This window comes from Callorhinchus milii, unplaced genomic scaffold, assembly GCF_018977255.1.
Source record: "Callorhinchus milii isolate IMCB2004 unplaced genomic scaffold, IMCB_Cmil_1.0 Scaffold5, whole genome shotgun sequence".
Lineage (NCBI taxonomy): Eukaryota > Metazoa > Chordata > Chondrichthyes > Chimaeriformes > Callorhinchidae > Callorhinchus > Callorhinchus milii.
Genome location: NW_024704746.1, coordinates 13,309,847 through 13,337,310, shown reverse-complemented (window position 1 = coordinate 13,337,310; position 27,464 = coordinate 13,309,847). Strand labels below are relative to the sequence as shown.

The 27,464-nt window shown below is 36.5% G+C and overlaps 1 protein-coding gene across 1 annotated transcript; it reads left to right on the top strand.

Moving 5' to 3' along the window:
* Positions 1-5: 5 nt before the first annotated feature.
* Positions 6-22,506, top strand: stxbp3 (syntaxin binding protein 3). The gene is made up of 19 exons (XM_007887303.2): positions 6-239; positions 3,378-3,427; positions 4,022-4,103; positions 6,816-6,892; positions 7,285-7,363; positions 7,994-8,094; positions 11,172-11,320; positions 12,188-12,278; positions 12,941-13,065; positions 13,217-13,318; positions 14,667-14,724; positions 15,217-15,282; positions 16,328-16,408; positions 17,071-17,209; positions 19,029-19,129; positions 19,641-19,739; positions 21,393-21,478; positions 21,580-21,728; positions 21,959-22,506. The coding sequence occupies exons 1-19, from the start codon at positions 197-199 to the stop codon at positions 22,081-22,083; spliced, it is 1,803 nt and encodes a 600-aa protein (XP_007885494.1). The 5' UTR covers positions 6-196; the 3' UTR covers positions 22,084-22,506.
* Positions 22,507-27,464: the final 4,958 nt, after the last annotated feature.

The window sequence follows — 27,464 nt, the reverse complement described above, 5'->3', positions numbered from 1 at the left end:
GGGTGGAGGGAGGAAACGATCAGCAGAGTGACCGTGGCCACAATGTCACTTCCTAGAAGAGAAAGCTGATTGCAAAATAATTTTTTTTTGCTTTTTGCAGCAGCTGCACTTTGCCATTCGCTGCCTTTGCCTCACGTCACCAGAGAGAGAGAGAGAGAGAGAGAGGAGGTCTGGTCTGAGCTGAGCTGAGCAAAACATGGCAACTGCAGAGCACGGGCTCAAGAGAGCAGTTTGGCAAAGTAAGTATTTTCCACCCCAGTGAGTCTGGGCGAGAGCTTTTAAATTGCATTGGTTTGCTTTTTTTTTTTCCCTTAACGACCCTCCCCCACCCACCACCCACCACACTCTCCCTCTCCCTCTCTTGGAGTTTGCAAAAGACTTTTATTTGCTGCCAACAGATCTGAGGTCGGGCCCCAACTAAACTAACGCGGAAGTGCCCAGACTGGGGAGGCTGTAACTTTGCAGGAGGTGGTGGGGAAAGGGGGAAACAACATGTCGGATTGTAACTGAGCTTCCAGAGCCTGAAATCACCCTCCTTAAAGAACTCTCTCTCTCTCTCTCTCTCCCCCCCCCTCTTCCTCCCTCTCTCCCTCTCTCTCTCTCTCTCTCCCCCCTCCCTGGTCCCATTCCTGCTTCCAAGGCTTGATTTCTTTCCTGCTTTTTCAAGCTCAAGAGAGTTGGCCGAGCGCAGTCGAAACACAACAAGTTAGGGGGGAAAAGGGATGTCACAAGGATACCACTACCCCAACTGCTGTCACTACTGCTACTGATAGTAATCCTTGCATTTCGTGTAGCGCCTCATCATCGCATCTCAACACGCTTCGCGGAATATATTGTAAAAGTGGATTCACTGTGTGTTTTGTGGGCGAATCTCTTGCGAGAAGAGAATCGAGGGGTTTAGGAGAGGGAGGTGGAGGCTCCAGTGGAATATAAACACTGACACTGACTAGTTGGGCCAAATGGTCCATATCTGTGCAGTATAGTTCTAGGTAACTCTACTTGTTATTTATTGAGAGTGTAAAATACTGGAAATGCACCGAAATCAAATGCAAAGCTGTACGGTGTTGAGAGGGGATTCCCTTTGGATAAATATCCAAGGAAATTTGGAAACTTTTTAAAATTGTGTTTGCTAAATACCAAGGAGTCAGCCGAGCTGATTAGTAGCACTCTCACCTCTCGAGTCAAAAGGTTGTGGGTTTAAGGCCCACGTTGGGTGTTTGAGCTCACAGACTGGACTCCAGCATAGTACTTGGGGAAATGTCTCAGGTTAATTCTTTGGGTGAGTCATTGAACTGAGGCCCCTTCTGCCTGTTCATATGGATGTTAAATAGTCCGGGGCACATTTAGAAAAGGTGCCCAGAACAACAATCGCTGGATAAAATTAGCCATTCACTTTATAACTTTTTGTAGGACGGTGCTGTGTGTAAATTAGCTGCTGCGTTCACTTGCAAAAACACAGTCACTACATTTTACAGTAAATCTTGTGAAGCACTTTAAGACATCTAAGTGATGTGATAAGATGTTACATCAAATGCAAGGACTATTATTATAATAACGCGTTCTAACTTTTCTGCCAGGCTGTGCCATGTGTATATAAAAGTTGCATGCACTTTAAAACAAAGTTTTGAAACCTTTTCTTTGAAATGTCACTTAGTAGTGATTTCACAGCAGTCTATTAGGAATAACATTTAAACGTCAATGGAATGGGACACCTGCAGCACTTTCTGTAAAGTCTTTTTGTTATCGTAGAGAACAACTGGTGTGTCATTTTCATTGTGTCACAACTCAACCAATTCACACGATAATGATTTTGCAATGAAGTGATGTTCTCCTGTTTGCCAAACACTATTGATGTATTATGCAAATTCTTGTGTTTTATGAACTAAATTGTTTTTAAATACAATGGAAGCTGTCCCGTGACAAACATAATCATTCCAACAATACAGTAAATTGTTTGACAGATCCAATGCACCAGCTGTTTATTAAGACGGCAGCAAATTTGTGCTGAAGTGATATGAATAGATTGAGGTCACTGACTCCAATGCCTAATAATGTTACCAATGAAGATTAAAGATTTTTTGACACAAGTGTTACAAATGTGGAATAGAAATACAATCAGTGAACTAGCCTTAAATCTTTGCCTTTGTTATGAGTGTCTATTTGTCAAACTGTTGCAATAAGTTTCAGATGGTAGCCAAAAAGAAGAGGATTAAAAGAACAGAATAATGCGAAAATTTGCTGTTAATGTTAAATCGTTCTGTACAGAATGCAAATATTTTACAGCACTGCGTGTACTGTTTGCTGACAAATACACAGCCACTACAATTTACAGAAACTTCTGTGAAATGCTTTGGGATGTTATGATAAGGCGCTATATCAAACCCAAAGATTGCTATTGTTGTTATTTAGCAACAAGAAAACTAATGTAAACAGATATTACTTTGATGACCGTCTTATATAAAACCTTGTTAGCAATAATGTGAGGACGTAGCAGAGCATTTCATTAAAAACTANTTTTTTGAATGTTTTGAGTGTCACAAAATGTGACCCCACGTCAGGCAAAACTAAAATCAGTTTGTGTATTGTGGAAAGATTTTCACACCTCAGTTAGGAAGAAACAAGTCAAAGGCTCGGTTCTTTATGTTGCTAATGGGATTTTTTTTTACAGTTGCTTTGTACATTTTTGTATAACATTTCTTCCAAAGATCAGAATTTTGAATTTAGAAAATTCAGTGCAAGATAGCTGTTTGTCGTACTAAATTGACGTGAATGCAAGTTACAGAATGAAAGTTTCATTATTGACAATAGGATCAGTAATCCCATTTCTCATTTTTGGTGTAAATTGGATTATTTGTGAAGTGAACTGGCTATGACAGATTTACGAAATGTATTTTAATTCCAATATTCATGCGAAAGCGAAGAAAGCAATTTAGAGACCATTTTGTTTTATTCTGACAATTTTTTTCCCCTTCCTCATCCCTTGATGTTTCCATTTTATTCCCTTCCTCTGGGATTATGGTTTGTTGGGGTCTGGACCCTTTGTGCATCTCCCATTGAGAACCATTTATGTAAAGTACAATTTGTTATGCACTTTGTATCAAATATGGATAAAATAGCTGCAGAGCCCTACAGTGTTCTAAAAATTATTAGCTATCGGAGTGGGAAGTTTGTGATAATCAAAGGATGCAATTAACTGGGTTAACAAATCTTTGTCATATCTGTGATTCTCTGAAATGTTGCCTTTAATTCTCTTGGGTGTTCTGTGTTTTGAATGCTGGAAGAGGAATTTTGATAACCAAGAGTTTAATTCATGAATTGCTTTTCTACTTGACTTTTGGCTTATTGTTTTAAATGCTTTGAAACATTTCTTTTCACAGAGATTAAAACATTTGTGTTAGACGATTGCAAGAAGGAAGGAGAATGGAAGGTATGTGGCCCCTTTCGTAGTTTATTGTTTTGCTGAATCTAATTTAGTCAAAATAGATTGCACATCTGCCAATGGTACTGGGGCTAAACTTGGTGCTTGTTAAGCAGTTTAATGCCCTTGGCTGTGAATATCCAAACTCTGCTGCCCTGTATGGAAAGCGTGAAATTGTTTACAGGATCACTTTTCTATAGACTTCCTGATCTCTCAGCAAAAGCAAGGATAATAGTAAAATAATAATAATAATAATCATTGCATTTGATACAGCGCCTTATCACAGCTTTGAGACGCACTTCACAGAATATACTGTAAAGTGAATTGACTGTATATTTTTGTGGGCGAATTGCGACAGCCAATTGCGCACAGCAGTGTCCCACAAACATTCGTGGATTGAGTGACCAAATTATTTTTTTTGAAGAGATTATTACCCCCAGAAAAGCGATTCACCAATCGACTAACAACTGGGTTCCTACTTACTGCTAGGTAACCCGAGGCGTGTGGACTAAGGAAACTTACCTAATGTTTCGCCTTGATATAGAATGTGAGGATTTTTATTATTATTGTAAGCTACCCAAACTGCAAATATTTGCCTCGCAGATACTTATATTGGACAACTATACCACAAAGTTACTTTCATCTTGCTGCAAGATGTCTAACATTATGACAGAAGGCATCACTGGTAAGTACTTGTCTAAAGTAATTTCTTCATTCCAATATTGAATGATATATGATAATAGTTGCTTTGATACCTCTCGACAGGAATAATTATTTTTGTAAGTCTGCCTGCTTCATTGACTAACACGGTAGGACACATGATAGATATTTTTGCTCCTTTTATTTCTTTCCCTCCCTTTCATAGTCACATTTATCCTGACTATCGTCTTTTTCTGGAAAAAATAACTATAAAGGAACATTTATTTTCTTCAATAATTTGTTTTGACTGGTTCACTTTCGTTTCCCTCCATTCTCTCCCTGTTCCATTTACTAAGACTCTTCCTTCCTTGCAGTGATTCTGACGTTTCCTGCCAATGCCAAAGATAAGTTGAATTGTGAATAGCAACTTGAGAATCAATCACTCTCCTTTCAAAACAATATGTTGAACGTGTTTAGTTTTTTCTTTCTTATCCTCTCTCTCCTTTGCTGAGGTTGTTGACTTACAATTCTGTAGGTGTCAACTACCCTGTTTCTCAAAATGTTCCTTGTTTATGTGTAGATAGTGAGTGTTAGCAGGATGCTCCAACATGAGGGGATAATGTGTCTGTGTTCAATGATCCAGCCATCATTTAACATGCCATCTTCTAGCAAGGTTATTGAATAGTAATTTGAAGAGCATGAGCCTTAACTGATTTTCCCCCTGTTCGTTTAATATCCTTAGGAGCTGGTTTCAGTTGGTTAGTCGCTTTGACTGATAAAACTATAGAATGTCCCACCATCTCCATTGTTCTGCTCTGACCTTTTGCTCTCAAGACTCGATCCACAATTGTTTGTGGGACACTGCTGTGTGCATTTGGCTGCTGCGTTTTGCCCACAAAAATATACAGTCAATTCACTTTACAGTATATTCTGCGAAGAGCTTTGAGACGTCTCAACGACATGACGAGGTGCTACATCAAAAGCAAGTGTTATTATTAAGATAGTCCCTGCACCCCCTTCCCAGTCACTATGGAACAGGAATGTGGTGTCCCTTGGTGATTGTGTATTTCAGTCTGTGGCTGTCCCTCTAATCATGAGTACTGTTCACTAAACAAATACTTTCGTAATTTATATTAGTTTACATCTCCCCCCCCCCCAAACACCCAGAGACTAAAAAGAGACTGTGCTCTTTCTCATTCAAACACATTCACACTCTTTGATGCTGTTGGTTATGGTTGCTCTTTTTCCACAATCGCTTCTTTAGGCCGTCTCTCCATCTTGGCAGAGTGAGAAAGCATTTAACTCCACCAAATAAACAATCCTGCTTTGTCAGCAGGAAAGGGACAATACAGTACAGCCATTGTAGCTCAAATCAACCACACTTTCTCTATGACTTGTACCCTACATCCTTCACTCCTGTTGCTGATCATTTTTCCCCATCCTCCTTAGCCAGTCAGGCACACCTCACATTTTAGCAACTGATGGCTTGTGAAAAATTCATGCAACCGGTGCGAAAAGCACTTTGCTTCAAAGTGCTTTGAGACATCCTCCTGATGAGGAAGACACTGTATTATTGTATTAATGTATGTTGTGTTGTAAAAGTAGCAAGAGGCAAATGTGACCTTGCTAAAACTCTTGATGTTTATTTGCAAAAGGAGCAGTTTGTGAGCCATTCTAACGTAGCAATTCTTTTAATAAAAGAGGAAGGAGAAAACGAGGAGGCCTTTCGTTTAGATCAGGGTGTGGCCTATTTATATTTATTGGAATCTGCCCAAAGGGAGGACTTTAGATTATCAGCACCTGGTTTTCTTTATATGAATGGCCTGCATTTTATTAAGAGAGAGTGAGAACAAAGCGAAGGCTGGATCCAAGAATGGAAATACAGTATACAGTGAAATAAACAGTGTATCCTATTGTATTGTCCCTTTTCCTGTTGACAAACCATAATTGTATGTTGAAATGTTTCCTTACTATTACCCAAACTACTCTTGAGGCTAACAATATAGGTTTGAATGAAATTAGAAGTCTTAAGTTGCAATGAAATAGTTCACAAGTAGAATAAAATGTATATTAAATGCGGCTTGTTCTCCAGACTTGTTGGTTTGCCTGACAAGTGGAGGAACTGAAGTCAAAACTGAATGATTGTGCAAATAAGAAATCCTATCTGTGGATCTTTCTAATCACAAATGTGGGGAAAAGATTTAATCCATAGAAATTCTTTCCGCACTCAGACTTTATTTGAACCGCTGTATTTGAGGCTCTAAACACAATTTTGCTTTTGCTTGTGTGGCTTTTGCTTGTGTGACAGCCACCCATGCACATCCTGCACATATAACCATGGCTGTATAGTGACTGGGGAAAGAAATCCAGCAGGGATAGTGTGAATTGGTTTCACTAATTCAGAAAATATTGAGGCCAGTTGTTGTGTCCCTATTGCTGTCCAGCTGAGAGAGGTTCTTCATATTGACCTGGGATCTTATGTTATAAGAACAGATGAGCATGAAAGTTGCATCAAAGAATACTTATAACCTTTTTTATTTGTTTGTCACATCTATTCTTAAAGTGGCATTATTTATTCTCACCAATTAGTGCTGCTCCTAAACTGTGCAGTGGTAAACAATTTGAAGTGGAAAAAATCTGGCATAATTTGCAGCATTACATTTGTTGCAATTTATACAAGCATTGACACATAATTGTGAACTAGCCCATATAACAATCTTTTTCCCAATACTCTAATCTGTACTTCTTCTCTTCACAGTCGTTGAAGATCTATATAAGAACCGTGAGCCAGTTCCAGACATGAAAGCCGTCTACTTTATCACACCATCAGAAAAGGTAGCATCCTTGGGCTTCTTGAGATTGAGAGCTTGGAAGAATAGACAGTAGAAGCTTAGTTGTGCAGGAAGTGCATTTTAGTGTTTATCACAGTTCAGACTGGTATGTTCCACAGATGTTTTGCATATATATATAAATATATATATAAATTGAAGAAGTGGGCTGCACCATAGTAGGGTTATGCACCTCGCTGTGAGCAGTGAGCTCACACTGCAATCTGGGCAGCCTCTGCTGCTGTTTACTTTGCTGTAAATCTCATGAATTGCTTTACGTCCTCCCGACATGAATAGGGTGTTATTAAATTCTAGGATTATTATTATTTATTGTTATAAGATATACAACTAATTGTGCATTTAATATAGTGTAATATTTATTGTATCTTTGTTTTTCAGTCTGTCCATGCATTAATAAAGGACTTCAGTGGTAAACAAACCAAAATGTATAAAGCAGCATATGTTTACTTCAATGACTGTGAGTATGTCATTAGTTTTGAGCTAGGTGTTAGCTTGGTTCAGTTCGTCGCACTCTAGTCCCTCTCGTCCACTCTAGTAAGTTGTGGGTTCAAAAATCACATCCAACCTTTACATAGATACACAGATAGATAGCACTCCAATGCAGTGCTGTACATTGTTGAAGCTGCTGTTCTTTAGAAGAGATGTTCAACTGAGGTCCGGTCTGCCTGTGAAGACGTAAAGATCCCTTGGAACTATTCAAAAAGAGAAAGGAGTTTTATCTAATGTCATTGCCAACAATCCCCAAGATAAAATTGTTCATTCACTTCACCGCTGTTTGTGGGACATTGCTATGTGCAAATTAAATTTGTTGACAGGACAGGTACTGAAAGGAATGGAGTTGTCTGTTTTCCTTATTTACTTCACAGGATGAACCCTGATCAGGATGATCTGCCCTGAACTTGCGCACTGTTGTCTGAGTGATTGCTGCTCTTTTGAGTCTCCGAGCTCACTCCATCTTAAGGAAGACGTGCATTGGGAAGTGCTTTGAGACATTTCAAGTGATAAGCTGACATACCAAATGCAAGGATTATTATTAGTTTTCACATTTAAAGTTCAGAATTTACATGTGTTTTCTACATGTTTTTAGATTGCTCCGACCAACTCTTCAGTGAGATAAAAGCCTCCTGCTCGAGAGTGATAAAAACGTGCAAAGAAATTAATATTTCCTTTCTTCCATATGAATCTCAGGTACTTTAAGTTTTAATTGTTTCGATTGTGCAAACATGATGTTTATTTATTGTAGCTCCATTATGGTGGTTTGGGTCTTCAGGTTGGAGGAGTGAACAGATACATACATAGAATCTAAAGACAGCAGCAAGCCCTTTACATTTGTGCAACAGTGGCTGAAGTAAATCTGTATACCCCCCAGACTTCATGTTAACATTGCCTTTGCTTAATTTATCCATACTTCAAATAGATGGATGGATTTACAATGCTGTTTTACATTGTTTTTACCTGCTTCAGTTTGGTTTACACATGGTATGGAGTCCCCATCATATGGCTATAAAAGTTAGCTCCTTAAAGAACCTTTTTGAATCCCTGACTTTCGTTAAGTTGTTTAGCATTGAGGATCGTGTATCTTGAATTGTAATCTGCCATTTTACTGATTATTCTCATAGCTTCTTTGTAATTCTACAAAGACGTCTACTGTGTAAACGACTTAGTTTGGAGAGCGGTTAGGATCCGATCAATCTTGCTGTCTGAATGGCCAACAAAACAGTTGTGGATCTCTTGAGTGTTGATAGGAATTCCTCTGCTCCAACCAGTTTTCCCTTCCTTCCCTGGCAGAAAGTAGTAAACCTAATGTACCTAAACCTGGTATTCAAACATGAATCATTGTTTAGCTGAAAGCACAGTGTTCAGAACTGTCCATGATGATTTACATTTCTACGTGACGAAAGGGATTGACAGCCTTGCAAAGTAGAGCGGAAACAAGTGTTTGTGAGGGAATAAAAGCATTGTATTACAGGGTGTATTTTACATCCATGAGCTTGAAGCAAAACCTATTGTCCAGTTTTATCCCAGAATCAGTATTTAATATCGGCGACTCTTATTGTCTTCAGAGGTAAGATTACAAAACCTGATGTAATTTCCATGCAAATCCTAACAGTCTAATCTTCTCAGTGTCCTTGTAATTTCTTGAAAATGTTATTAAGCATAGGTAATGGTGGAAAATATTGTTTGCCTGTTAAGGTATTTTGTGAATGTTTCTAAAGTCTTGCTATTAGCTCCTTTTAAATGATTGAATTGAATAGCACAATATTATTAGGATTATAGTATGTGGTATAAGGCTACCTTAATCATTGTCAATTGTCCCTGCTTGCATGATTTCTTCAGACTGTAAATTAATTTGTATCCTAAATTGAGTATTGAATGAATGAAAGTGTGTTTGGTGAGAGTTATTCTCACATTGCACTGGGATCTCAGTTACAATAATGGGTTAGAATATTCTTTCATTCTTAATATGGATGAGAGGGAAGAGAAAAAACATGTCTTGCAATGCTAAAAATCCATCAATGCTGACAATCTGTCAATCCTCACTTGATTCAACAACTTTAAAATGTGTTGAAATGTTTTCTTTCTCTACCACACACCAATTCCCTGAGAAGGTCGTCAACTGAGCCGTTCTAAGTCTCTAGTGGTGATGCTCTTCATATGGCCACAAGGAGGAGTGCTGGATGAGAATCACAATTTAAAAAGGCGTCCTAAAAAAAAATTGGAAATATTATTTTGATTGAATGCAGCTGCAACAGATTTGAATGGAACATTCTGAGTGTTTTTCCTGAACAAAATTGAACGTGGACCGTGTTACAATGAGCCTACTTTGGAAATGCCATCTGGACTATACAATTGGCTCTGTACATAAATTGTTACAAACATCTGCACAGTTGGCACTTGCTAACGTGCAACACGTTGCAGTAATGTTTGATTTCTAAAAGATAATTGCAATGAATTACAGATATCAAATAATGACTTTTATGGCTGAAGCTGTTTTAATTGATTTCCAAGAGGTAATTTGATATGTGGTGAAAGGGAAGTTGTATTTTTTTTAAAAAACTGAAAATCTTTTGAAATAGCTGTCTTGTCCTCAATTTCTTTTGTGGTTGTTTTCAGTTGTATGATCGCTTTGTCTGCTTTGTACTGGTATTGTATTTAAAAGCTATTGTGGCTATCGTATACGCCATAAAAGAGTATGAAAAGCAAGAAAGCTTTTGGTTTTAATGATGTATGTGAAAATGCTGGTGCTGAGAAGAGATTATGCAATTTGCCCAAGGCTGGCATCTGTTAGCTCACTGATTTGCAATCACTTGATAGTTGCTGCTAGCAATGTTTTACTATCATTTGCTTGCAATTCTAGAAGTCCTATCTTGTAAACTTATATCGCGTGTCATACCTTTTTGAAATTTAATAGATCTATCAATACCTTGGGAAAACTGCTTCATGAATATTGCCAGATGTTTTGAATGAATTCAAGAAAAAGCTAAATGAAGCTGTTGTCTCATTAATTTATTGTCATCTTTGAAGTAGGAAAAGCTGTAAACTCTTATTTAGATAGAACGTTCAAAACTTAAATGGGCGTTTGAAAACATAAGGAATCTTGCTGAATTTTGTTCATTTTACTCCACTTCTGGATACAAACAGCAAACCATGACGTTCCTTTGCCAAATTTCCCAATTGGGAGGTCTGATTCTTAAACTGAATGATATTCATTTCAGGCTATTTAACCATTGGCACTTGTTGGATTCTGTTTTTTAATTGGAATAGCAGATTTCCACATTAAATTAAGATAGTAATTTTTTCAAGTAGAAATCAGGAAGTGTGGAAGAAACTTGCTTGGGCAATGCCTTGGATTTCTCCTACATGCTGCATTGGAGATTTCTATTAAAGAATAAAGCTTTCATAATGTACTGGAGAATGGTTACTTTTTCCCTTTCTAAAATACAGAGTAAAGTTTGGTCCAAACCTCACGCAAAGATAAAGTGGTCATTTCACCACTTGTTATCTTCTAGAAAGTGCTTTTTTTGCTTGGGGTAAATGTTAAACAAGGTGCTGTTTTTTTGTTGCTCCATGAATCAATTGTTGGCAATTTAACCTTTTCATAATAACGCCTAAAATGTAACCACATTCTGAACTGATAGAATTGGCTTTCTATTGGCAAAAATTGTAATTTATAATTCACGTTTTGGCTTGTGTGCAATTTTCCTTTCTAAAATATATTTTCTTTTTATATTTATATTTTTCTCTTCGTTTCTCCTCTAACCCAGGTGTTCACTTTAGATGCACCCGATGCTTTCCAATGCATTTATAGTCCTCAGAGAAAAGGAGATAAAAACGCCACAATGGAGATGCTGGCTGACGGAATTGTGACTCTTTGTGCGACACTGGATGAAAATCCTGGAGTGACATACAGAACGTAATTATACTTTATCTTCTTTGGGTGAAGAGCTATTGATGAATCATTTTATTAAGTGGTAGAACTTGTCTATTATTCTGCAAGTTTTTGCTTACCATTAGCTTTACTATCTTTGTGGCCTGTTTATTAAAAGAGAAAGAAAAGCTCGGGGAAGTATTCCTTAAAAAACAAGGGTGTCTCCTACTAAAGTTCCTGTAAACAAATGATTTTTTGCATTAAAAATGTTTTTTTGAATGGTGTGTGCGTTTTACTGAAAGTTCTTGTCCATTTTTGCCTACTGTTAGTCTTCGTAATGGCCTGCTGTCTGCCGAGCTTTGATAGGAAAGTGTTTTGGTTGTTAATTTGAACATTGTTGCAAACATTATACATACACCAACAAGCTGTGTAGCTTCATTCTCTGCATATTGAAGAGTACTGCCAAAATAGAAGCTTGAACTAGCCTTCTTGTTATCCTTTTTATTACAGATTTTTTTAGAATAGTCTTTGTAATCTATCATTACGATAGAATGTCTATTTGACTACAAGATAGATAGTAGTGGTTATTTTTTTTTAAATAATGGGTTCTGGCACCTTCATTTCTTCCATTGACTGTTGGCTGAAACAGATTCCTCTTGTTTGATTCTGGACTCGAATGTTCTGCCTTGGTCTATTGTAGTATTATGGAAATCTTTTCGGGAATCGATCAGAAAATAATTCTGTGGCAAAAATGGTAATTTGTCTAGTATGAGTGAAGAAATAAAAGATGAGCAATAGTACGGCAGTTATTTTCCTGTGATGTTTGCAAGCCTCTTTGATGTCTTCCAATTAATGATTTCTGCAAGAAATACTTCCCTTCCCATCCTAATGGTTTTTTTGCATTACTTCCAGGGATCCTGGAAAGAATGGCAAAGATCTTGCCGATCTGGTGGAGAAAAAGCTGGGAGAGTATTACGATCTAGATCAGCAATGCAATAAAAAGGTAATGCCTGACACTTGTGGCTTGCAGTGCTGGGAAATTTAGGGAAGCATTTTTCATGTGTCCTGCATTTGAAGGTATGAAAAACTGATGGATGTTGGATTTTCTGTTCATTGGAGACTGATATAAGGATGCAGGGCAGCTTGTTCGAAGATTTGATATGTGGCACCACAAAGTGAAGTCCAGTCTGATTTCACTTGCTACTAAATTCCTGGTCTTTGATTGTAAATTGTTACTGACTTGCTAATCAGTTAAAATAGTCTTTTTTTGTTCTTTAAAAAACATTCAAACCTCTTTGATTCTTCCCTTAATCTGCTCTGTCCCAGGAAGGAATAAGACTGGAATTGTAGCATCAGCATAAAGCATTTATTCATAATTATCTATCTTGTTTTTGTTGTTGAAGAAACGTCTTACGGAGCAGGTATAGTGTAGGACAAAGGGTGTGATCTGATCAGGACAACAGACTAGAGGTTAGCCGGGTTAAAAATGCATTCCTGGATTACTGACTTGTGGACCTGTATCTTTGAGCCAGATCAGTCCTGGCAGGGACCAGTTTTCTGAACTTCTCTCCACCATTCATTTTTCAGTGGGGAGGAGGAAAAGAGTTGTTTTGGTTACGATATTCAGTATATATTAACAGCTGTCCTAATGTCCCAACATTTCAGGGAAAAACACAGTCCCAGCTTTTAATCATCGATCGTGGCTTTGATGCAGTGTCGACCCTTCTGCATGAATTGACCTTCCAAGCTATGGCACATGATCTGGTTCCAATTGAGAAAGACATTTATAAGTAAGCATTCTGAAGTCTGTTTTAATACAGAACTGTTGAAATACAAATCTTTGCTTTTGCCAGGAAAGCCAGCTACTAATTTTGAAATGCAATTACTTGTTTTCTGTGGTGGAGGAAAAAAACTTGTTAATTATGGATTCTGTTTTTTTAGGTATCAAAAAAAGGGAGAGACTGAATTTAAAGAGGCTACATTGAATGAGGATGATGAACTCTGGGTAAAACTGCGGCATTTACACATTGCAGAAGTTGCTGAGTATGTCTAAGTATCTTTTTAACTGTGAACTGAAATATTTAAACATTGACAATATCTTTTTTCATGAATGAATGAAATGTGGTAGCACTGATAGATCTTTGAAGGTGGATGCCACAAAACACTATGTTTAAGGTGATCGCTATATTATTGCATTTGTGTGTTGTGAAGAAAAGCTTTAACAAAGTGCATCGTAGATAGAAAACATGATTTTGGATTCAAAAGGGTGAAAATGGTTAAATTATCCAAATGGCAACTAAATTGCACGAGTGTGCAGAAATAAAAATTGTTCTAAAATGTCGTTCTAGAGCATCAAATTTATTGCAAGAGGGAATATTTGATTATCTTTTCTGCTTCTCCTCACTTTGCTAGTTTCTGTTCTCAGACGTACTATTGTGGATATGACAAATTGTTTCTCCATGGAGTAGGAGAGCAAGATTGGAGAGTTTTCCAGGGCTGGCTTGTGGGCTGCGTAGTAGTCAATGCAGCGATGCATATCTGTCTCCTGCACAGAGATAGTGGGATTGTAGAGAGAGACTGATGTACGTCCTCACAAAAATAGGAAAAGGTGCAGCAAAGGTGTAGATGCACTTAGTAACTGATATGGTAGTAAGGTGTAAATCACAAACTTCTTTGAAATCAAGGCTATCCAGGCCTGTTGGCCAGTAGATTAACCAATTGATTAGATTAGAAATTGATTAGATTAACTGACTTTAAGAGATGGAATCTCGTTGGAGATTCTGTTGACCTTTCCTGCAAAGAATCTGTATCTAAAGGCAACTAATAGAGTAGCAAATGAAAACACCTAATGTTGCTGCAATGTTGGTATTCATATTCACCTGGCTTAAATTATACTATAAATGAGCATTGGGCTGAAAGGTTGTGTTGCAGAGCAATCTGAGGAAAGGATTTGTGTAGATTAAAAATAATGCTCTAATGTTTCACTTCAGGGTAGTGATCAATTAGGTGAAATACAATAAACCTTAGACAACAAAAGTTGTTTTAGTTTGTAAAAGATCTAAAGGGTGAATATTCATTCTATTGCTTGACAAATCTTTTTTTTTGCCTTGGGAGAAAGAACAATGCATAATTTTCACATACTAGCAATGTATGCTATTTTCTATTAACTTGTGTTATATGTTCACAAATAGAAAGCAATTTGACGGACTATTTTCCTCCTGGGAGTATTGCTCCTTTTTTCAATTGCTCAATTGAGATTTTTTTTAAGTAACTCCAAAACTTTTCTGTAATTTTGACAATGGTATAATGAACCAAATTTGTTTCCATCTGCTTGCTTACAGTAGGGGCAGATGTAGAATCACTAAGCACTGTAATATATCTCTTTTAACAGAAAAATACCCAAGTTGGTAAAGGAACTTTCTACAAGCAATAAGGCAACAGAAGGGAAAGTGAGTATTTACTTAGCAGTTGCTGCTTCTGAAGCCCTTGAGAGTGAAAAGCATGTTGCAACACCAACAATACATTATCCCATCGACAAATTGTCAGAGGAACCATCTTTCAGAAGACAATAATCCGAGGTCCCATCTGCCGAATTCGTTAAAGATTAAATGCATTGAAGATCTTATGGAAATATTCGATTGAGAATGCAGTTTCTTCTAGTTTCCTGGCCAACAATCCCCCAGATAAAATTTGTCATTCACATCATGATTGTCTCTTGGGACCTTGCAAATTGTGCAAATTGACTGCAGTGTTTCCCTATAAAATACAGTACAGCAATTGCATTTTAAGATATTTCAAAGCCACAATAAGGCACTATATCCAATTGTTTATTTATTTGTTTAATTATGTATGGAGTTGTCCCAACCTCAGGGTGCCTGCTATACTTTGCCATATTTGAAAGAACAGCTCATCAAATGATGTTTTTTTTACTCTTCTTCCAGGTTACAATAAGTTCTTTAGCTCAAATGATGAAGAAGATGCCTCACTTTCGGAAGCAAATGACCAAGGTACAGAAGTACAGTATGTTCTCTTTGACCGTGCCTTCAGCTCCCCTCTCGACTCTCTTCCTCCTCCTCGCTCCCTCCCTTCCCTCCCCTCACCCTGACCATTTCCCCCTCCTCTCTCCCTCCCTTCCCTCCCCTCACCCTGACCATTTCCCCCCTGCTCGGGTCATGACCCAACTGTGCAGCGCCTTGGGACGTCCTCCTGACGTGAAAGGCGCTCTATAAATGGAATCTTGTTGTTGTTGTTGTTGTTGTTGTACAGTGCAATATTATAATCGCAACATGTGAAACGGGATGCATTGCATTTCAATCAAACCATAAAATTGTGATCTGAGATTAATCGCCTCTGGAATTTTTTTTGTTTACACCATAAATAATTAAAACTCTAAAACTATGTTTTGTCAAATTGCGTTTCTCGAATTTGAGAAGTTGTTGGGTGAACTTAAAGACAACCTGCAATAGGTTTAAATTTTTAACTTGCGGACATTAAACCAGCACTTCAGATACAGGTTATGGTATTTTTTTAAAAAACCTTAATAATTATATTACAGGCATTGTTTCACATTGGTGCTGTGATCATTAGAGATTAGGGAGCAATGCTCCTTTTGAAAAAATAAAATATTCTGTTCTGGGAAGGTACTATTTTAATTGACGCCCTAGTAAATGCAGGAAAGACTAAATATCACTAATCCAAGTGTTGAGACCACAATGGTATAATACCACAAACTCAACATTACTCATGTGAACAGTCCTACCAGTTTTTACAATTACTGTGGAATTGAGATGCAGTTTGTGCTTGGCGATCATTAATGTGACTGCAGCTATCTTGAGTTGTGAGTAATGGAATAGTTTGAAGCCAAAATCACAATGAGTTGTTTCCGACCAAAGGGTCATGTTATAAATGGGGCACCAGCTGCTTTTGTCTACCAGACTGGCTTTTGTTAAAACCTGATTTAAGTTCCCAAGCTGTATGCCTTTAACAATAGAATACTAAATTGTAGACTATTTTGTGTCTCTTCCCATTCCTTCTCCCTCTTCCCCACTACAGCAAACCGTGCATTTATCTTTAGCTGAAGACTGCATGAAGCCTTTCCATGATTCAGTAGAAAAATTATGCAAGGCTGAACAGGTACGTGTGACACGGCACATTTGCCACTTGCACATCAGTTGTATTAAATAGCCAGATACTGAAAGGGTAATCTGAGTGGGTGAAATGGATTAATCTCATATTTCATACTGCTCTGTTAATGGATTTTTTGTATTAGTGCAGGGAAGATTTTTTTTAATTGTAAGTGTAACTTGTTAAATTAATATTATAAATTCAAGATTTATAAGTGAAGTTGATTTTAAAGTTCTATTAACCTAAGCACTCAATAGCAGCAAGGTTATTCTATTAGTGGAAAAAGGAGTGAGACATGAGTTTAAAAGTTGCAGACTACTCTACCTAAAATCTGCTGGGGTAAATTCTTGACTACAGTGATATAAATTCTCATCCACAGAATATAGAAGAGAAGGAGCAGGATATCTGGATTTAGAAGTAATGTATCTTGCCTGAATTTATTGCAAATCTGTTGCAATAATTAGAAAATTGCATTATAAAATTGAGGTTGGAACATCATAAGTCTGATATTTTAAATTATTATTTGCTTTCCATAGTCACTGTTGTATTATTAAAAATATAACAATTCAGGAGGTTTAATTTTTTTTGCTGTAAACATATCTCATATCAGCCCAAGAAAGTGTCAGATTTTGATTTCAAATAACATCGGTATGAATGCCTTTTCTTTTAAGGACCTGGCAATGGGAGTTGATGCACAGGGACAGAAGATTAAAGACCCCATGAGAACTGTTCTGCCCATTCTACTGGATAAGAATATCAAAAGTTATGACAAATTAAGGATCATCTTGCTGTACATTTTCAACTTAAATGGTATAGTAAATCTAAAGCGCTGAATAAGTAACTATTTTAATATATTTCCTCATTCTGAACATGCACACACAGTTTAAGATTGAAAAAAACAATTTTTACCCACATTTTCATTGCATTGTCACTGTAAGTGTTTGTTTGTTTGGCTGAAACATTAGCTGAATCATTTTACGTATCCTATGTTCACATTGAGGGCTTGTCATTTTTAAAGACTGACAATGTCATATTTCACTCTGCAGCCCGTGTCCTCTCCCTCACCAAACTCTGTGACCCCCATCTCCCCCATTCTCGCCCGACTCCATTGGCTCCCTATCCTTCAGAGGACCCAGTTCAAGATCCTGGTCCTCACCTGCAAAGCCCTCCGTGGCCTCGCCCCACTCAACCTCTGCGACCTCCTAACCCCCTACCAATCCGTTCAGCCGGCTCCGGCCTGCTCCACGTCCCCCACCCCACCCGTCCCATCATTGGCGGGAGAGCCTTCAGCCCCCAACCTCTGGAATTCCATCCCTCAATCACTCCGCCTTGCCTCCTCCATATCCTCCTTCAAGTCCCACCTCAAAACCCTCCTCTTCGACCATGCCATCGGCCACCCCCTTCCCTTCTCCCTCCCTGACCCCAGCTCGGGTCTGAAATTCTGTGCATTGTCCAGCGCCTTGGGACGTCCTCCCGACGTGAAAGGCGCTATACAAATGTAATCTTATTGTTGTTGTTCACGACGGTGCCAAACTTTGTACAGCAACACAATAGTCATGTGTGATGATCTGGTGCTGTGGAGAACTCCGTGCTTTGCTCACTGCAGCTGGTGCTCCGTATTTGTTCCTAGGCTTAACTAAGGTAAAATAAAATTGCAAGTTTCAAGATTTATAGCAGGTTTAAAATCACAAACGTCAGGCTCTGAATCATGATATCTCAATGTCCCGGTCACTTTGTTTAGTCCTTTGTCCTATGATTCTAGACAAAGTTCTAGCTTTCATCTAATTGTACAGGTATCCTGTAGACTTGGTGCCAAATAGTAACAGCCCAATTGAGAAGGATCATTTTGTTCATTGAATCACAAGTGGAAATTTAAACGTTTAAAATAATGTTCCTTTCGGTTTACAGCCAAACAAAATGAAACTAGGTACTGATGATTAATGATTGATTTGCACATTTTTGCCAAGCTAGTTGTTTATCTCTGTTGTTAATATTAGGTACTTCATAAAAATAAAAAATAATTTGACCTAAGGATGTGAGATGAGATAATAATAATGAGATAATAACCACACGATCATAACATCTTCATATTGCATTATGGCAAAAAAAGTATGTGTTTCTGGAACAGGTAAACATACAACTGTGTTCTCCTTTTACCCAATTTAGTGAGATACAATTAGATTACTGAAGTCTGGAATTATTTGCTTGCACAAATTGACTGTGTGCACGTATTTTGCTTCTGGATTACTCTTGCTTGAAGCAAGAGAGTGGGATGCTAAAATATTGTGATAAACTAAGCCTGTATTTCATGATCTTAAGCCATTTAAGTTAATACTTTATAATTTAATTTAATAATTTATAATTTAATTTAATAATTTAAGTTAATATTTCATGATCTTAAGTACCATTTAAGTACCATTTAAGTTAATACAAGAAGTGTCTTCAGTCGCTTTTTAAACTTCATATTTTTCTGAAGAAAATGTGTAATCCCTGGGAGACAAATGTGATGGAAATCACAGTCCTCTCAAGTCTCTTGTAGCTTGTCCCACACATTTAAATTATATGTGCATTGGTGGTACATTGAGAAGCAGGTGCGTTTTCTGATCTCATTTTATCTTGATTCTGTTAGGAACTACAGAGGAAAACCTTAGCAAGCTCATCCAACATGGGAAGATTGAAGACTGTGACATCATTAAAAACTGGAACAGTCTCGGAGTGTCCATCATCTCTGTAAGTTAGGTTGACATTAAATGACTTTAATTTTGTTTTCAAATGAACTTCAGATTAGATCTCAAACATGTCAATGATACAAATGATGTGTACAAATTGTATTCCCCACACCTGCCCATGACATATACAGTATATTTGCAGTATATCCTGTGAAGTGTTTTGTGACATGCTCCCAATATGAAAGGAGCTATATTAAATGTAAGGATTATTATTAAATTATCTTCATTCAAAGTCGATGACTTAATGTAGAGAATTAACTACATTGTGTAGCTGACCAATATTAATTTGAAAGGGAATATTTCACTGACACAGACTTGTGACTTTCAATTCCTATGTTGCCCGGGTAAAAATATAATTTTTGAAATGGACATTTAATACAACAGATTTTTTTAAAAAAAACATATCTGTTCACAATGCAAGTTTTATCTTGGCACTTTTATTTTGCTGCACTTTATCTTGGGGAAACTGGTGACGAGTAATGTATTGTAAATTTAACATGGCGTCTTTTCAGAAAAGTGGTCAGCAGAATAAGCCAGACAGGAAAGATCGAGCCCATGAGGAGACCTACCAGCTTTCCAGGTGGACACCCTTCATTAAAGACATCATGGAGGTAATAACATAAGATGCATTTGTTTCCTTTAGTGGTTTGCATTTGTTTTCCAGTGGCTTCTATTATTTGACAAACTTCTTCATTCCAGTTACAAACACCATCAAGGTTGTGACAGAATTCATGTTGAAACTAGTTGCTTACGTCAACAACAAAATTACATTTGTGTAGCGTCTTTCAAATCGGAAGGACATCCCAAGGCTCTAGCTTAATGTCGCTATCACATTTCTACATCATACTTGTATCAATTTAGGTGGATTTACATACAATGACAAATAGTCCTCCATCTCTCTGAAAGTTTTTTTCCCAAATCATTTGGTCCAGTGTTCTTTGCTTTTGAAAATATATTTTTTAAATATCTGTATTTCTACTCCCCCTACTTTAAGGTTCATCTCCAAAGAGAATGCAAGGTGGGCAGAAGGGCTCTTTGAGAGGCAGTTAGATGACCTTTTAACACAACAAAGCTTACCAGATTGTTGCCTCTTATCGCCCTCCTTTGGGGCAGGATAAGGTTTCCTCCAAAAAATAGAAAATACCATTCTCCGAAACTTTTAAACCATGAACATTACTAAAAGCAATTTTAATAATTCATAGTTTGTGTATTAATTATGTACCAATCTTTAAATCCTTCCAAATTGGTTTTGTTTTAACTTCAGAAAGCAATCAAATGGAAGAGTAGTGGATATCGGTATGACTTTCAGTGATACAGCACCATTATTAAGAATGCATCTTATTGAAATGATTTTCATCAAAACCTCAATCTGCCTGTTCTGTCGATTTAATCAGTGATGCAATTTGGGGACAATATTTACAGGAAATAAAATTTTATGTGCTTGACAGTAGATTGCTCTTCTGGCTTCTTAGTGTTGAAAGCCCCTTTAAACTAAAGTGGTTTAATCAAATATCTAGCAATATTATCTTTTGATTTATCACTTGGCCTTGGGGAGCCCCTGTAAAGGAGTTATTTGGAGCATTGCAATCACCACACTGATTCTTGTGACATTTACACAAACAAAATATTGTGGCGCTGAATCCTTAAGGCTGTGCCTCTGACCTTTTTGCCAACCTAAAAAAGTAGCGCTGATGTTGTGATGGGAGTATTGAAGCATATTGCCAGATTTGTTGCACTTCAAATACAAGTTTCAATCTTACCAATATATATTTAATATTACCAATCTTTAATATGAATTAAATTTGTGTGATAATAATCCTTGCATTTGATATAGTACCTTGTCACATTGTTGAGACACCTCAAAGTGCTTCACAGGATTTATTATAAAGTGCGTCTTCTGTGTAGGTGAATGCAGCAGCCAATTTTCTCACAGCAATGACCCACAAACAGCCATGAAGTTAATGGCTATTTTATCTGGAGAATTGTTGGCCAGTAGACCGGAAGAAATTCACTTTTTCTTTAATAATGCCACGGTATCTTTAACGTCCACCTGAACAAGAAGACATTTAACCTCTCATTCAAAAAACCACACCTCTTGACAATTGAAAACTGCCTCCAACACTGTTTTGGAGTTTTAGGATCAGGATCTAATGTTTACTGAATAGTTGTAATTATAAAATATGTTGAACAGCGGTGAATAGAACACCATTTCAGCAATTAGATTGGAACTGCATTTAATGTGTTTTGGGTGCCTTTTTGTTCAGGATTCCATTGCCAACAAGCTCAATTCCAGCGACTGGTCATATTCCTCAAAGTGTTGTGCTGCTTGGAATGGCTCAGGTGCTGTTAGGTACGTGTTTTTCTTTAACAAAGCTATTTGCCGATCAGCCTAGCTTGAAAACTTCATTATAATATCTCGCATCATTGATGTTCACTCTCTTTTTTGCTTAGTGCACGTCAGGGGAACAAGAGTAGTCTCCAAGATGACCGCAGAAATGGATTAAAACTGATTGTATTCATAATAGGAGGAGTAACTTACTCTGAAATACGCTGTGCATATGAAGTTACTGAGGCAAATAAGTTGTGTGAAGTCATTATTGGTAAGTATCTCTTAAAAAAAATGTAGTCAACGGGAACTTTAAATTCTACCATCATGCAGATTGTATGATAGGTATAGTATATTTCGTTTTTTATGTGTGTTTGATCCCTTGGGCCAGTTATGATTTAATTTCAAGCATAAAATGTATAGTGGCTATTGTGTAAGAGTGGACTAATCGATTGAGAGCACAGTGGATTGTTACCAATCCTGACTGATATATTTATCCTTAAGGGTCAACTCATATTCTTACACCCACAAGACTACTGGATGATCTGAAGAAACTGAACAAACAGACAAAATCTGAAATGTCACTGCAGAATGAAAAGAAAAACCAACCACTTTCTCATATTGTCTGAGCTACTACAAATCTACAATTTCAATTAATGTGAAATCTTACAATTTAGCACATTAAGAGTGTGTAGATTGATCTAATTTGTCTAATTTTGGATGAATGGGAGCACACGGCATTATATTGGACAGAGCATGGCTTCTAATGTAATATTGTAATTGGAGCATTCATACTGCGAATTAAGGGCTTGGAGGGGTCCATGACGTGGGTACAAAGTCCAAGTCCTCCTGCACTCTTATGGGTAACACTAGTATACATGTCTATTTTTAAAGTAATTGTATGGGAATCTTTTCCAAGAACAGTTCTGATTGTAGTCCTTGTACATTTATAAAAGATGTTTTGAATCTATTATCCAAAATATATTTTTTAATCTAAAAGCTGTCTTAATTGTGGAAATTTATGTTTGCAGTTATTAAAAAAACGCAAGTTCTATGTTGCAATGTGTTGCTAAATGTTTCACAAAAGCCTTGTCGACACTGAGACCTTATTTGAGGTAAATCAGAATAAAAATGCTTTTAACTATGCACCCAGTTATTTACCCCCTCCAAACGACTTCAGTGTAGAATGCCTCTATTGTAGACCTTTTTACAGCAGAATGCAAAAAAAATTAGTCTACAATATTAGATGGAACCTTTGCAATCAGGGTGTGTGTGTGTGTGTGTGTGCAGATATTCAGTATTTGACAATATATGAATTTCATCCAGTATGCTATAATGCATTTATGTGCTGCCCAGAGAATGTTGTCTTCCTTAACTGAGTTGCCTAGTGTGAATATAGAATTAAGGAGGTACGAGTTCTTTCTCTAGCTGTCGAGTCTATTTGGATAAGGCTATATCAACTCCTCAGAATAAAATACATGAAATGTCAGCAGGAACTCATCGGTCCAAGTTTAACATATTACTGTGCAAACTTTTGATCATATAGTTCAGTATGAAATACCTTGTTTAATGCTCAGTTTGAGTTGAAATCTAACATCTCAACTACCTAATAGACTAAATATGTAGCTGGGCTTTATACTGACCTGAACAATCTTCTGTGAAACCTGAATGATAAAATTTATACAGCATTGTTCTGTGACCTAATTTGGTGGTAATGAGATGTATAGAGAAGGCACATTACTGTTGACTAAAAATGTTAATCCTGGAGTGGCCTATTTATGTTCTGGAACCAGTACACTGTTCCAGGAAGCGGTGTAACATGGCCTGAGTTCCCTCACACAGTGAGACCCATTCTTAGCTTTTGCTGGAGGGTTTTGCCAAGTGGTTGTGAAGCATCATCTTCACAATGGGGATTTTGAAGGCATGTCACCACTAACTGGCTCAACATGGCTGCTATACTAAGAGCAGCAATGGAAATTGTCATGGAGCAGTTTGCTTGTCAGTTATCTTAGTGCATGGCCAGGCATTTGTGTGATTGATTAGATCTGTACTTTATCAACACAATCTAGTTGTTTGTAACAACAAAATATTGTTATATATAGATGGGGTGAAGACATATGTTCATATCAATATTTTGTTGTTAAATCTGTTGCTACTCACAATGACATGTTTAGTTGTTCTATTAAAAAGTGCTTATTTCAAATTGCAGTCACTACTCTTCACAGTAAAAAACCTGTGAAGCTCTTTACTGACAATAATGCTTGCATTTCATATAGTGCCTTACCATGCTGTCAAGAAATCTCAAAGTGAACTAACTGTGTGTACTTGGTGGGTAAATGTAGAAGCCAATAAGCGCTTAACAATGTCCTACAAATAATAGAGTGATTAACCAATTTTATTTTGGATTAGGGTTTTGACTGTTGGCCAATGTCTTTGAGCTATTTTGACAACATGATATGCCATCATATCAAACTCGAGCATTATTATAACAATGAAGATAAAGCATTTAAACTTTCCTGATTTCTTAATCTTCACCCTGGAAAAAGTGAGAAATATGACTTGTCGTTTTTCCTCAACCACTATTACTTGTGCTGTTGCACAAGAAAATCTGTATAATATTGCCACAGTGAGTAACAGCTCTGCCAAGCTGTCACTAACTATTATTAGTCTACAAAAAATATGCTTGATACGGTTTTGGTAATGTTAGATAACTGGTAACTTGTTTAAACAAATCTGTTAACTGAATGTACTGCTATCAAAGCTATAATATATGCCTGAACTGTATTGTCTGTGCTTGATACACAATACACGTCCAACTGCTTTCACTTAGTATGGCACGAGAAAGTCATTCGGTTAATATTTGAAATGGTTGAATCTAATTTTTTGTTTTTGAAAGTGATAAATTCCATTTATGTAACTAAAACAAAGGAAAACATTGAGTTATTGTAAAACACAATTTAGTACAAATTTGTAAAATAACATTTTAGTAAGACCTGCATTTACGTTTTGGATAATTCCAGGATACTGTTTTGTGCACTGTGTCTATCCAACATGACTCATTTTTTAACGCACAGTCAAAGACTTATGGTGGCAAAGGGTACAAAATTGTTCAGTTACTGGCAGCTCCTATATTTTGCACATCCTTCTAGTAATCTGATGAAATTAGGCTTCTGTTGGATCTGGTCTTCTATGAACATGAGAATGATGGAGNAAAAAATAAGCAATACTTTAAATTATTTAAAAGTGCATAGAATCAACAAGTCAAAGGATTTCCATCCATTCCTGGCCTATTCACAGTATCTCTATACTATGGTTTGAAACAGGAACATTAATAATATTGTGTTTATCTGTATCCCTTTTCTAATGTTGGGACAAATATCAGAAAACATGGCAGACATGAAAAGTTTAGTTTCCAATTATTTCTTTGAAGGCTGATGTGTATAGGTTTATACCTCAGTGGACTTTTCTGTTCCAACAACCATTAGTAAGTATGCATTTGCATTGTAAGTGAATTTCTTGTTATCCAGATTACAGTATATCCAATGATTTCAGGAATTTAAAATGACAGAATGGAGTGCAAATTTAGAGTTGTGTATTCATTTTGGATCTTTAACATCAAATTGCATACATACTATTAACATTTACTGATTTTGTATTTTACTTTATCAGTGCTTACAATTTATTTCATTGTTTATAATTTGAGTCCAGTTTTTTTAGTTTTGAAGTGATTGTTTAAGATGTTTCACTCTAAAGATGAAAGCTATATGCACTTTTGTGCTGCAGAATATACTTTATGTGGTTCATAAAATAAATTTGGAATAAAACTTACCAGAAATATCTTCTTAAAATGATATTTATAAGGATATTAAACCTTTAAGTTGTTTTGCTTTGTTGTTACTTTCAGTACTGACAAATTTTGTTCAATTAAAAACATTTAACAATAAAATAACAAATTTGAAAATATTTCATTATATGGAATTTTCATTTTTATCCTTTGTGTATTTAACGATATACTTGAAAGACCATTACATTGAAAATTGCTATTTTCTGTCATTAAATCCCTTTTATGCACAAGTAATAGTGGTTATTATCAGTAAATGTGGTTACTGTATATGCATAACAAATAATCCCTTTATTCTAGAACAGGTTAGTACACCTGAATATATGGTATATATAAAAAATAATTTTCAGTGCCTTAAAGATGTAATGCTGAGCTTTGCATGTGAGTATTTAGAGTAATATTCTCCTCGCCTCATTGACAAAAATAGAATGTGCAGGTGGGACAGTGCAGTATGCAATATATTAATAGAACAGCCTCACAATAAATGTAGTGATTTTGTGATAACTGTGGTGGAAACTATTGTATTGGGACATACAAGAGTAGAAAATATATCATCTTGATTGGACTGAAAACAATACTTTAAATGTCATGTAATTACAGATGATTTCTTTGCATCACTGAAAACTATTGTTGAAAGTTAGAGATTTCCTGGGGGCTCGTTGGGTGGAATGACTTGATCAGTAACTTAATACATCTGAATTCTGATCCTCTTGTATTAAGCAATGGGTTTCCTTTTAGTTAAAGCAATGTCTTCCAGTCTTTTTTCTTAACATTTCTTAATCTTTCTATAACCTCTAAATAACTGCCAAAATATGTTTCAGTCCATGTTTAAAAAGTACAGTATTTAAGTTTTTATGAATTATTTCTGGTGCACTTGGAATACAAATAAAATATTATAGTAAACTACTGAATGACTATTATTTCAGACTATTGCACCATCCACCATTCAATTTTTGTAAATAGTCTAATTAGTTTGGTTCATATTACATATATTCACTATCTACAAGCTGTCATTACATTCATTTTTTAAACTTTCAAAGTTTTAAATTTTGATTTGTTTACTTGTATTCCATAGGGAAAAGAGATTACAGTAAATAGCGCCAAGGCAAGAAGCCTCCAGTTTTATAAAAACACTGGTAGCATGTTGTTGGACTTGCTGGGTGCTCCGCAGCATATATATTTCAAATGTCTTCTTAAAACTTGTGGTAATGATATCTCTTCAGTTGTAAGCACTTTCAAGGCATAATAACTTTCTATTGTTATTCCCTGAAACCTTGATAAGATATAGAATCTTAAAAACACACCGAAACACAAAATATGGAACTATCTTGTCACAGGAAATAAATTAGATACTGTTTAATTTTTAAAATTGGATTAGTATCAAATTCTCAAACCCATAAAGGATGCATACACAATAGATTGATATATTGACATATGAACTGGTCTGCAACTTCAAACAGGAAAAACGTTGGATGCATAAATCTGTAGGTTTAACCATAATATTTACAGACCACTGGGGTAAAAGTCAGCTTGGGTTTGAATTGACTCTTATTAATGTAGCATTGCCGAAAGTCCAGACTTTGGCTAATTTGTTAAATTCAGTCTTTGAAGCCTTTTTTTCTGCAGTTCCTAAAAGAATTGACAAAAAACTAGCTTCAAAATTAAGGATTCTTCAATTAAAGAATTTACCAAATTCGGAAATGCTGCATCAAAACAGCGGTGGCCAACCCAGTGGCTACTGGCCATGTCTATACCAGCGTTTGAGATATTTTGAGGTGATAAGGAGACAGAAGATCCATTTCAATACTGCAATTTGAAATACAAGTTGATTCATCAATGTGGAAGAGGCCATATTTGGAAAGCGAATTGGCCATATGTAGCCACTGGCTGGACAGCGCTGCGTTTAAAAAGAGCAAATGTAGGTCTAGGTGGAGTTTTGCCTTGTATGGCCAAATATCTTTACCTTACTGAACACTAAACAAACAATACATTATATACAATATAGAGCTTTCAACATTAAGTGAATTCTGGATGACTAAAGTTAATATAGTCATCTGCACAGATTTCACTCATTTCTAACCAATTATTTATTTTCAGCATAGCCATATTTTGTGTGTGTATATGTGTGTATATATATAAAATATATAGCTATATATGTAATTTGTTTAT

What these genes read in the sequence shown, in the direction of transcription:
- stxbp3 (XM_007887303.2), top strand. Translation starts at nt 197, where the DNA reads ATGGCAACTGCAGAGCACGGGCTCAAGAGAGCAGTTTGGCAAA. An exon ending in CAAGAGAGCAGTTTGGCAAA is followed by an intron (nt 240 to 3,377) that starts GTAAGTATTTTC and finishes TTCTTTTCACAG; the next exon opens with AGATTAAAACATTTGTGTTA. An exon ending in ATATGTTTACTTCAATGACT is followed by an intron (nt 7,364 to 7,993) that starts GTGAGTATGTCA and finishes ACATGTTTTTAG; the next exon opens with ATTGCTCCGACCAACTCTTC.